This window comes from Rattus norvegicus, chromosome 20 (assembly GCF_021556685.1).
Source record: "Rattus norvegicus strain SHRSP/BbbUtx chromosome 20, alternate assembly SHRSP_T2T, whole genome shotgun sequence".
Lineage (NCBI taxonomy): Eukaryota > Metazoa > Chordata > Mammalia > Rodentia > Muridae > Rattus > Rattus norvegicus.
The window spans coordinates 49,566,363-49,579,393 of NC_141553.1; the positions used below are offsets into that span (position 1 = coordinate 49,566,363).

General features: G+C 44.6%; 1 protein-coding gene across 2 annotated transcripts in view; it reads left to right on the forward strand.

Annotated features, from left to right (window-relative positions):
- The first annotated feature begins 4,016 nt into the window (after window positions 1–4,016).
- The window catches only part of Sec63 (SEC63 protein translocation regulator), a 68,835-nt gene continuing 59,820 nt past the window's right edge, over window positions 4,017–13,031 (forward strand). For both annotated transcript variants that reach the window (NM_001434629.1, NM_001434630.1), the window contains exon 1: window positions 4,017–4,258. In NM_001434629.1, coding sequence (NP_001421558.1) covers window positions 4,135–4,258 — 124 coding nt within the window. In that variant the 5' untranslated portion in view covers window positions 4,017–4,134. The remainder of the gene's footprint in view (window positions 4,259–13,031) is intronic.

Genomic DNA, 13,031 nt, shown 5'->3' on the forward strand with positions numbered 1-13,031 from the left:
TTAACATATGCCGAAATTAAGGACAATATGTGTTTGTGGCTCATTTTCTTCCATATTCATTTACTATTATTAACAATTTCACAATGATCACTTAAAAGAAATAGTTTTGTAAGTTAATATCATCAACAGAAGGCCTGGTGTGGTGCTTAGAAGGTAGAGGAGGGAGGGAAGCAGGAATTCAAGGTCTTTCTTCCTTTCCTCCACTGTCCTCCCCTGTCCTCCCCTCTCCTCTCCCTCTCTCCTTCTCCCCCTCTCTCTTCCCTTCCCCTTCTCCCTCCCCCTCCCCCTCCTCTCCGAGACAGGGTCTTATGTAGCCCTGGATGTCCTGGACTTGCTATGTAGACCAGACTGGCCCAGAACTCACACAACTCTACCAGACTCTACCTCCAGAGTGCCGGCCTTAAAGGAGTGTGCCTCCACACTTGGCTTCAAAGTCATTCTTGGCTCTATATTGAGTTCAAGGCAAGCCTGGGCTGCATGAGACCCAGTTCCAAGACACAGACTTTATAGGTTTTGGGTTAAGGAATTCCATAATTTCTAATGGCTAGAGGTTTAATAAGTTGATACAATTTGTTCAAATTGATATCTCATTTAAGTTTTTTTTTTAAAGATTTATTTGTTCATTTATTATATATAAGTACACTGTAGCTGTCTTCAGATACACCAGAAGAGGGCATCAGATCTCTTTACAGATGGTTGTGAGCCACCATGTGGTTGCTGGGAATTGAACTCATGACCTCTGGAAGAGCAGTCGGGTGCTCTTAACCGCTGAGCCATCTCTCCAGCCCCCCTCATTTAAGTTGTTAAATCCACTGTTATATAAGCCCAAAGCTACAAATGGAAGAGGTTACTTTCCAGAAAAACAGTCCAAAGAGAGATACTTATTTACTATTTGTTTATTTATTTGTCTATTCCTTCATTTGCTTATTTTGAGACAGAGTTGTTCTATGTAACCCTGAGGGCCCTGGAATTTGCTACATAGATCAAGTTTGGCCTGAAACTAACAGATATCTGCCTGTGTGTCTATCTCCAGAGTGCTGGGATTAAAGGTCATGAGCCACCACGACTGGCGGGAGTTAAGATCGATAATTTATCTTGCCATAAGTTTATAAAACTGACGTATTATCTTTGCAGAAATGCTGAGTTAGACATAAACGGACTCATAAAAAAAAATCAAGTTCAACATTCTGAAAACATGGAAGGACTTAACAAGAGATTCAACCCAAGGCGGAGAAAGTCTGCCTACTCCAGTACTGCCGGGTTTGTGAGTGGCGCATGCTTTCAGTAAGGCAAATTGTTCATTGGGACCTTCGAGGTTGTGGTGTCAGCAAATAAAGGGGGCAGAGCTCCCCGCTGGCAGCCACCTCCCTGCAACAGCCTGAGGGGGTCCTCTAGAGTTTTAGGGACCTTGATTCAGGCTGAACCAGGATTCATGGTTTTGATATTCAAAAGAATTCCAGAACTAAACTAAACTAAACTCAACTCAACTAAAGGAAGTGGAGGTTGGTGGTCTGGTCTGGTCTTTAATTTAGGCTTTAGCCTGAGGTCAGGAGAAAGTGTTCAGAACTGCAGCCGGGCTGAGAGGAAGGATGTGGGCTGCTCAAAGACAGCCATGGCTGTCTATGTATGTTTTATACATAGTCATGAGACTTTTAAAAAAGATTTATTTTTTTTTCTTTTCTTTTTTTCGGAGCTGGGGATCGAACCCAGGGCCTTGCGCTTGCTAGGCAAGCGCTCTACCGCTGAGCTAAATCCCCAACCCTAATATATATATATATATATATGTATATATATATATATATATATATATATATATATTGTCGTCTTCAGACACACCAGAAGAGGGCATCCGATCTCATTTCAGATGGTTGTGAGCCACCATGTGGTTGCTGGGGTTTGAACTCAGGACCTCTGGGAGAGCAGTCAGTGCTCCTAACCGCTGAGCCATCTCTCCAGCCCATCATATGAGATTTTGATGGAGTTTGAAGCTAATAGTATGCTACCACTGGATGGCTGCCGGGTGCATTAGGTGGCATTACAGTCAGTAAGGAAAAGTGTAGCCCACAGGGACGTTTGCTGTAAGTAGTTTTGCTTTCTGTTCTCTGGCAATGTCTGGAGAAAGGAATGAGAGCCTGACCAGGTCATATACACTCAGGCCTTAAGTGTGGTTGTTGCTACTTTTTTTTTTTTTTTTCTTTTTTTCGGAGCTGGGGACCGAATCCAGGGCCTTGCGCTTGCTAGGCAAGTGCTCTACCACTGAGCTAAATCCCCAACCCCAATAATTATGAGTACGCTGCCGCTGACACAGCAGAAGAGGGCATCAGATCCCATTTCAGATGGTTGTGAGCCACCATGTGGTTGCTGGGAATTGAACTCAGGACCTCTGGAAGAGCAGTCAGTGCTCTTAACCACTGAGCCATCTCTCCAGCCCTGGGTTGTTGCTACTTTGACATAAAATATCTAGGTCTGAAATGAATATCAACTCTAGGTCAGCATCCTAGACAACAATTGTCGTGTTGAAGTTCCTGCTTCTCACCTGGTGACAGCCCTAGCTGGCCTCAAATGCACAGAGATCTGCCTGTCTCTGCCACCTGTGTGCTGGTGTTAAGTGCTCTGAGATGAGGGCCTCATTTTGGACTACACAAAGAAACCCTGTCTCAAAATTCAAAAAACACCCCCCCCCAACAAAAAGCAAACAAAACAAAACAACAGCAAAAAACAAAAAAACAACAACAACAAAAAACACCCGATCCTTAAAAAACAGCAGAATGTTTGTACTTGCGCGATAGTTTCTCTTTTGAGAGGTATCACACACTTTAATATTCACAGCGATCCTGTGAGAAATGCCCTGTGTCCTCTTGATCCACAGAGGGCAGAGCGGACTCTGGAACCCAGCCCGCTAAGGCCACCACTGGACTTCCGTGGGATCTTTACAAGAGTAGGCGAGCTTCCTGAAGCTCAGCTGATCTCAGTTTGAGAGCCTGTGGCTAGGAGCATTGAGTGACTGCTACTTCAGTTTGCTCGCCCGCCGGTTGCAAGGGAGTGCCAGCGGCTTTTTGGGGCGTCAGAGCAATCTGGCTTTGGATCCCTAAACCCTGAGCAAACCCAAACCATCGAGCGTAACCTTTGGAAAACGTTTTGAGCTTGACTTTTCTCATTAATAGAGCATATGTAACAGTGGTTCTCAACCTGAGGGTCCTGACCCTGTTGAGGAGGGAATTGTCAAACGATCGTTTTACAGGGAGTGTATATAAGATATCCTGCATATCATACATTTACATTACAATTCATAACAGTAAAATTGCAGTTATAAAGTAGCAATGAAAATAATTTTTTGGCTCGGGGTCACAACAACATGAGGTACTGTATTAAAGGGTGGGTGGCAGCATTAGGAAGGTTGAGAGCCACTGATCTATATTTTGCTTTATTCCATGCTTTACTGAAACTGAACACACGATCGCTTGGGTCACAGAAAGCATGAGTGAACTGGCAGTTTCAAATACCCTAAGCTTTGGAACTCTGAGGAGGAGTTAGTTCCTCGCTCCCTATTCTTAATGGCACTTGTTTCCACGAGGTTCCCTTGGAGGAGCGAATCAGAAGCTGGGGAAAAGTGAGAGGGATAGGACAGAATGGAGAGGCAAGGCAATCTAGCTCTGCTTGCAAAAGCTCAGCTTCCAGTCGCACCTAGTACGCTCGTCCCGGCTCACTACTCAGGAGACCCTGGCAGGAAGGCTCCGGGAATCTGGCGAAGGGTGCCGGGAAGGAAAGCCGGGCAAGCAGGGGGCGGGGCCAGGGGCGGGCCTATGGCAAATAGAGGGCGTGGCCCGTGGCTCAGGGGCGGGGCCGCGGGCGGGGTCCAACAGAGTTTCTTCGCTGCGCGCGCCACGTCTCCCTCTGCGAGCGTGTGGAGGAGCCGGCAGGGGAGGGAACAGCCGCGTGGGGCGGGAACTAGCTCCTCTCGCGAGAGTTGGCGACGGCCGCGGCGGCGTGTCCGTGAGAGCGGCGTGGGGGCGGGGAGGAGAGGCGGCGGCGGCGTCCGAGCTACGCCACACGGGGCCGGGGCGCCGGGAGCCGGAGCGCAGCGCGGGGTCGTGGCGGCGGCGGTGAGGGAAGCGGGGCGGAGGAGGTGGAGCCATGGCGGGCCAGCAGTTCCAGTACGATGACAGCGGGAACACCTTCTTCTACTTCCTCACCTCCTTCGTGGGGCTCATCGTGATCCCCGCCACCTACTACCTCTGGCCGCGAGACCAGAATGCGGGTGAGTCCCGTCGGCGGCCCGCCCAGGCGCGCTCAGGGGTCGCTCCGCTCCGCTCCGGGCCGCACCGTCCTGCCCCCCGGTGCTGCCCCGCGTCCCGGTGACGCTGTCCGCGGCGGGGCCTGAGGGCCGCGGTCCGCGGGGCCGAAGCTCGGCGGCGATTTCCGGGGTCGCCCGTCCGCCTGCGCGGTCCCGGGGAGTTTGGCTTGGACCGGCTCCGCATTGTTCTGGATGCTCGTCGCCTGCTGCCTCTTTGTCTCCCCGGCCTCAGCTTTTGTTGGGTGTTCTTTCTGGAGGGAGCGGGATGGGCTGGGACGGGGGGCGAGAGAAGAGTTGGCCGAGGAGGAAAAGGAGCGTGCGGGCACCACTTTGCATCCTTCGCTCCCGCCACCCATCTTCCCCTCGCATCCCGGTGTCCCCGCTGCAGCTGTTGGGACAGATGTTTGGGGGCACCCCCGAGCTGGGCGGCGTGTTTGGGACTTCCAAGTGAGCTCACCAGCAGCCCACCCCCGTCACTTCCTCCCTTTGGCTTTTTTCATTTGTTCAATCACGTCGCGGGGGTTGTTAAGCGCTGCCGTTATTCCTTTTATAAAAGCGAAAAAAAGAGGTTTTTCTCCGTTTCCTTTCCTCTGGACTTTCCTGTTTACAACGGAAAGGTGCAAGCATGGAGGATTAAGCTAGGTTCGTGTGGGGTCGCTAGCTCATTTGCTCTTAGTTCTTGAGTCTTCACGGTAAACGTCGTGTCAGGACGCAATCTAATACCGTTTTAGAGCATGTTACGTGTAAGACTGTAATGTTGGGTTCTGTGTTGCACTTGCCTGAGACATATGGCACCAGATATTCTTGAAGCTGATGGCGCTGACTGCAAGCGCCTAATGGGTTATTTCTGGTGGTGTTAACCATAATTAGTAGGTTTCGAGTATAACAGCGGCGCTGAGGGAGAGCTTTCTGTGTCTGCTAAGTTGCTTTTAGGTTGGGTGTGGTGATGATCTAAGTTGTCTAGGTTGTGTACTGGACCTTGGGAAAAGTTGTTAACACTTTGCTCAGGTCTTGCTACACTTTGATGAGAGAATTCAATGTCCTGTAAAATTACTTAGTTTCACAATAGAACTAAATTTAGGGTGAAGAGCAAGCAACAATTGCATGCATCTCTTTTGTACATTTGAAGTAAGTTGAGTAGCAACAATTTACCCAAAGTTCCTAGCCTCCCTAGTTTCTCATTCTGGGTTGGCTTACGGAATTTTCATTTGGGCCTCTTGAGTTCTGTGTTTCAAAGTTCATTTAGATAATGTGGGATTTTGAACAGTGGCTGTATGTACCTTTGGTGTCATAACACAGAAATGTTTTTTTTCTTGACTGTTCCCCTCGGCCATTCTTTCAGGATTTCAAGTTAAAGGGATCCATGCCCAGTGTGGTGGCTCCCAAGTGTTATCCCAGGCCTTTTGAGAGGTGGAGGCAAGATGGTTAAGAGTTCAAGGCCACTGACATTGGCTACATAGTGAGTTCAAAGCCAGTCTGGCAGCCTGTCTCAAAAATAGGACCGCAGGATGGCCCAGCAGGTAAAGGCCCTTGCCCTACTCTGGCAACTTGATTCAGCCCCGTGGAACTACAGGTTGAAAGGAAAAACTGACTCTTAATTGGTGCTGTAGGCATCCACCCTAGTCTGAGTGATTAATAAAAAGAAGAAAGAAAGAAAAGCAACAGGAGCGAGGGTCTACTTTCAGTATTGTAGTTAATGTCCGCTGCTTACCACCAACCTGCCTTGTGCTTGTTGTGTAGAAGACAGGGTATTGGGATGGTGGGTTGAATACAAAGTCTTTAAAATGTGGTGAGGAACTTGGTATGCGGGGGTACATTTCATTAATTACAGTACTTGGGAGACACAGGAGTTAGAGTCTGCCATATTTGATATGGTAACTGAACTTATTTTGTAAACATTATTAGTGGCATCTTTTTGTCCTGATTTTAGTCTTTTGAGTTGGGCTAAGTATACTTAATTCATACTCCTTTTTTTTTTTTTTTTTTCTATTCTTTTTTTCGGAGCTGGGGACCGAACCCAGGGCCTTGCGCTTGCTAGGCAAGCGCTCTACCACTGAGCCAAATCCCCAACCCCAATTCATACTCCTTTTAATAGTGAAAAGTCCTCTGGGCTCTTTGCATATTGGCTGTAGAAAATGGATCTGAAAAAGTAAGGACATGGAGGGTATACCTTCCTTACAATAGTGATTCTCAGAAGAGGTTACAGGGTTACACGGTAACATAACTCAGGGAGCTCTACATACAGGTGCCCAGAGAGGGTGTGTTATATATTGATACTTTATAACAAAAGGTCTAACTTGTAGCTAAATTTGAGAGGGCTGCCAAGAGAACTTCCTTGGAATTGGCTTTTGCTGGAGTTATTTTGGGTAGTATATTTGTTTTGGTATGTGCTTTTTGCTAAAAACAAAAAAACAAAACAAAACAAAAACAAAAAAACAAACAACCCCCACAAACCAAACCAACTCCACCACAGAAAACCCAAAAAACTAAAAACCAGAAATTAGGACCAGAGAGTTGTTTCAGTGGGTTAAAAGCATGTCCTCTATAAACCTGACGTATGAGTTTGATCCTGGACCCCATTGGGAGAACCAAAACTAGAAGCTTGTCCTCAACCTCACACAGAGGTACTGGTATACATGGACACTACCATCAGAGAGAGAATAACAACAAAAGGATTAATGTCCTAACCCTTTTGATTTACAAAGCTTCAAGAATCACTTAAAACAGTTCTTAAAGTTCTGGTAGTTGAAAGTAATAATTTTCATCAAGATAACTCAGATTTTGACTTTGATTTATGTGTATGCATGCATGTTTTGCCTCCCTGTCTGTAGTCATGTGAGTGCCTGGTGCCTGAGGAGGACAGAAGGTGACATCAGATCCCCAGGAAGTCAGGATCTGGAGTTGTGTATGGATGTGAGCCACCATGTGGGTGCTGGGAACAGCACTCAGGTCCTCTGTGAGAGCAGAAAGTGCTCCCTTAATTTATGAGCCATCACTCTATTCCTAAAGACAAGTTTGGATATAGTTTACAGCCTGTGTATTGTAGTCATCCAGTAATGGGTTCCAAAGTAGTGCAGAGATGGGAGTTTTTAGTGTTTTAGACATTCTTAAAGTTCTGGCATAGTTACCTCAGCCACTTCCAACTTTTGTGTTCTCCACAAACATTGCACTGTGTGTGCGTCCATGCATACGTGCGTGCATGTGTGTGATGACTTTGTATGTGCATTCCCATTTTATTCTTTCTGTAAGCTTCCATTTCTGGTTTAATTTACTTTGATTATTTGGCCTCCGAAGTGCTGTGATCAAAGGCATGTGCCACAATGGTGTGGCGCGTGTGTGTCTGTATTGGGGGAAGGGTGATGGGAATATGTGAGGGTAAGTTCTGTGGAGTTCAGAACAGGGTTTCAGATTCCCCTGGAGCAGGAGTTACCAGGTAGTGGTGACCTGTCGGATGTGGGTGACAGGTTCCAAACAGATCTTCTGGAAGAGTGCACATACTCTGTTTTGTTTTGCTTTTGTGTGTTTTTTTGAGGTAGGATTTCTTTGTTTAGTCCTGGATGTCCTAGAACTCAATTTGTAGAGCAGGCTACAAACTTGAAATCCACCTGCCTCTGTCTTTCATGGGGTTTAGAGATGTGTGCCACCATCACCCAGCCTGGGTGCAAGTGCTCTTAATCTGTCTGCCATTCTAAAATGTTTGCTTAGCTTTTGACTCCTTGACCTTTTTCAGAACTGCCTGATTTTGAAACCTGGCTTGTCAGATTGCTGTGCAGATTTTGTATTTCAGCATCATCATCTGTAAATTAGGGACAGAGGAGTCTCTCTTTATAGACTAGAATGGAGATTCAACTGTAAGTGTTTAGAGCAGTGTCTGACTGGCAGTGACACTATTATCACACAGTTTTGATTTACTACTTAAGTACTCAAGTTTCTTTTTTTGAAAAGATTAGTGAATTTTTTTTTGTGAAATGGTTTTAAAAAGTAATTTTATTTGCTTATGTTTTCTCAAATAGTATATAAGTTAATCACCTTTTATTTGAGGATGTGAGTAGTTCCATTTTTATCCCTTAGTACTATAATAGGAAACTCCCACTTTAAAACGGTTTCAGATCCAGCCTAGTCTCTATTTTAGTTAACTCTGAACTCAAGCTTCCTTTCCTGGGGTTAAAATAATAGCTTGCCATAAGGAATCAAGAACTGGTTATGAGGCTGGCTATGGTGAACACCTGTAAAGCCATCATTTGGGAGGGAGGCTGAGGTAAAAAGATTGTGAGATTGCAGGTCATTCTGGGCTATTAAGTAAGACTTTATCTCAAAAACAGAAAACCCCAAACCAACCAGGCCTTCCAAGAAAGGTTTTTAGAAGGGGGGAGGGGGAGGGTCTTTGTAAATATGCCTGTAAAACTACAGTAGAAATTCTTTCATTTGGCAAATAATGTTTTCAGTTTTTATAGATGCTGCTGCTAGGTGACAGATCAGAATGTTTCCAGTCTTAATATTTTTTTCTTAAGCTGTAAATACCTAGTGCAGAAAAGCACAAAGGGGCCAGAGAGATGGCTCTACTAGTACCAGCTGCCAAGCTTAAGAGCTTGGATTCCATGTTTGGAACCCACATGGCAGAGAGAACTGACTCTTGAGAGTGATCTGCTAAAGCTGCATATGCGCCATGGTTCCTACACATGTGCACACACACCATTCTTTACGAGGGTGGATATATTGTTCAGTAGTTCTTACAGAGGACCACAGTTTAGTCCCCATAAGTCTAGTTCCAGAGGGTCCAACACATTCTTCTGGCCGCAGTGTACCTACCTGAGTGAAAAAATAGGTGGAGGACATGGTGCTGGAGAGTTAGGCTAGGGTCTGGGTGTGCTGGCCAGGGTGGTGCTGAAACAGGTCTGGTGATCCTGAGAGGCTGGCAGGCAGCATCTGCTTTGCTGTGGTAACCTCAGCATTTGTCCTGAGTTTGAGATCTGATGCCACAGTGTGTCCCCTCCAAATAATGAAATACATTAGTTTAAAAACTAAAAAGCAGGAAGGAACAGAAATTGATTTTTTTCTCTTATAGCTATGATTTTATTGTATTTAAACTCTGAACCCTCCAACTAAATATCACTCTTGCAGTGCCCCATAAATTTTTGATATGTGATGTTTCGTTTTCATTCATCTTTAAAGTTTTGTGAGTTTCTAATGTGCTAGGTTCTTGTTCACAGTTCTATAAATTTTACTTCTGTTGTCCTTTTACTTGTCACTGATTTTTTTTTAAATGTTATCACATGTAGTCACATGAATGAAAATCTGATAATTTGTGGCCTATCATACAGGCCATTCCCAGAAAATACTGTGTACTGGGAAACTGTTTCTGATGTTGGGGGGAGTGTTTTCTGCATGACTGGAGAGAACTGGTTGATTGTTTTTTGGGGTTTTTGTTGTTGTTGTTTTTAAAATAATGTTGGGTCCTCTATTGTTCTTAGCAGCAAGTTACTCCAGATACACTTGAAGAGTGACTTGCTCTAGGGACTTGTAGTAGTGCCCAAGGCCAAAATTGACAAGTTAATCACAGTTAAATTTGAAGTCATCCTTCAGAAGATGTAAGCCTTCAAAACAGTTGCATCAAACAGATTTTGCCAGTGTAGTTGTATAGCTGAGGGAGACAGATTCTGTTGCTTCTCCCATCTTCCTGAATTCTCTGTGAGGATAATTTTAGAAATAGTCTTGCTTGGGGCTGTCCCCACTTGCCCCTCCAAGAAAGAGTTCTAGAACTACAACTCTTTTCACCCCAGCTCTTTTTTAGCTTTAAGGTAAGGTGTGCTTAATGCTTTTTGAATAGTACTTGAGGAAATGTGTTACCTATATTAGAAAACTGAGACCCCCAAGGAGGCAAGGTATCAACTTGCTTCAAGCCATACCCATTAGCTGTAAGATTGAATGTTGGACCCAAATTAGTCTTATTCCAAAGCTTCTCTTTGCATTCCTTTCTGTAATTAAGTAAACATTGCATGTTATTATAATATCAATATATCAAGTGGAAAGTGTCAAAGGAGAAGGGAATTCCTGTTTTGGAACTTGGGCAAATGTGTCATGCAAAGAAGGTGATTTAAGGTGGGTCTTGACAAGGAGAAGGACATTCTGTAAGTAGGGAAACACTGCAAAAGCATGGGTTGTTCTGTACACAGGTGGTGAGACTTTGAAATATGATTGGCACTTTGGACCAAGTGAGCAGTTTGGAGTTTATTCTTTGTTCCATTATTAACTTAAACAGCAGAGCAATGAGACCTGGCTGTGTTGGTTTTGTGAACATAGTGAAGAATGGTTTGGAAGTTGGGGGGACCCTAAGTGTGACTGAGAGTTCATCTCCGCTTTTTTCATTGAGATGTTAGGATTTAGAAGTGTAACTAGATTAAAAAGATTCTGAGATAGCTTGGACTGTTTATTCTTATATATTTATTTCCCTTAAATGATTCCTGTTTCTTTTAAAGTTATTTGGTGATTACAGTTACAGTTTGGGAATTGAGTATAGTGGAAAAGATTGGGATGAACATTAAAAAACAAAAGAAGTCTATGGGTGTTTTACTTGTGTGGTATGTCTGTGTACCTAATGGTTATGGCAGTTGCTTCTGGAGGCCAAAAGAGGGCACTGCATTCCTGGAACTAAAGCTACAAATTGGTGTGAGCCAGCCTTCGGGTGTTGCAAATTGTGATCAGGTCCTGGCAGCAGCAAATGCTCCTAACCGCGAGCCGTTTCTCCAGCCTTTTCAAACACCACGTTTAGTTATCTCAGGGTTTGTTTTAAGTTATTATTAGTTTATTAAATTAGAAAAAAAAGTGGTTGATACTAGCTTTGTGTTCAAAGCAGGTGTGAGCTGCTATGTGGGTGCTGGGAACGCAGGTCCTTGGTAAAGGGAACAAGTGTTCCTAACTGCAAAGCCATCTCTCCAGCTGTGCTTTATGAATGTATATACTTAATTTAGGGCATACATCATTTTGAGACTTTAGATCTTGAAGGGATATTAAAGATCCAAGAAATGTGTGATTGTTCAGGAAAAAAATTGCTGTGTGTTGTATTCTGACAGCAGGAAGTTATATGTGAGACATGTGTCTGCATAGAGGAAACAGCTGGGAATTTGTTGCAGAGGGAATTAGGGTACAGTCAGACTTTCTAGATTTGACAAACATTGGATGTAAAATTTTATTTAAAGGCCAGATTGCATATATATATTTGATCTTGGAAGAACCAGAAAGGTTAAAAATTAAAAAATGTTAAATTGGGGTTGGGGATTTAGCTCAGTGGTAGAGCGCTTGCCTAGCAAGCGCAAGGCCCTGGGTTCGGTCCCCAGCTCCGAAAAAAAAGAAAGAAAGAAAGAAAGAAAGAAAGAAAGAAAGAAAGAAAGAAAGAGTTAAATTATGTGTATATGTGTGGTCTTGTGTATGTGTATGAAAGGGGCACCAGAAGACTGAGGAGGGAGTCTCCTTGGAGCTGAAGTTACAGGTGGTTTTGAGCTTCTCAACATAGGTTCAGGAAACTGAACTTCTCTGCAAGAAGAGTAAATACTCTAATTATTACTAAGCCTTCCCTCCAGGGACTCTCCCTTCTCTTTGTATTTTTAAGAGTCTTAGTTTGTAGCCCTTGCTGGCCCCAAACTCAGATCAACCAGCCTCTGCCTCCTGAGTCCTCGGATTAAAGCCATGTACTACCATACAAGCCTGCTTTCTCAGATGCTTGTTCCCTAAGTCATACCTTTTATTCAGGCATAAAGTTAAACCAGACACACACACACGTGTGCACACACACACACACACACGTGTGCACACACACACACACACACACACACACACACACACACACGGAGAGGGAGAGGGGGGAGGGAGCAAGGGAGAGAGAGAGAGCGAGCGAGCGAGCGAGTGAGCGCGAGAGCGCACACAGTGCCCTGAATCCTCTTTCCTCCATGCCCAACCTTCAGATGTAACTTTAAGAATTTCCTGGATTTAGCTAGACTGTGGTGGCAGAGATCTCATTGGTTCGAAACTGAAACACATGGCTTGAAAGTCAAAAGAGCAAGGTGATGGTAGTGTGTGCCGCTAATCCCTGCGCTTGAACTGAGGCTGAAGTGGTTTACAAAGCAGAGGCAGAGGTCGGTGAGAGCTGAGTTCTGCAGGTTGTCCTCCGACTTCACATGCATACTCCTTTGCCACCCCTTCCATAAATACAGATGTAAAACTAAATCAAAGCAGACCAGAGCCAAACCAAGACAAAATCCATTTCCCGTCATTACCAGACTCTTTCTCAATGAGAAATATTATAGCATGCATGGCAAGACCACCTGTTTCCTTGAAAGTTCTTGTTCATACTCTTGAAAAAATTAGTCCTTACTGTTTGCAATTGTGTTTTGTCTTGGATGAAGGAGTTTGGTCGTATAGACTCCACATTTTCCAGCGTGTGAGTTTTGATCGTGTAGTTCCGTCTAGGGCTGGCTGTTGATTAGTAGTGTTCACTGGCTGATGGTAACAGGCACAGAGGACAGTACAATGGTGACTACAATGTACATGGTCTTGTTTGGGTAACTTGCATGAAGTTTACATGAAACTGCCTGAATTCTTATCCAGAGTACTGTAAAGAGTGGAAGAGGAGTGCAAACAAATGCTGTGGGGGTTGGCTGCATGAAGTATTAGCATATAGTGGAGCCAATAGTAGCAAGCTAAAGCTTAGGACTGCTTTGGGTATATAAATGTGTTTTTCACA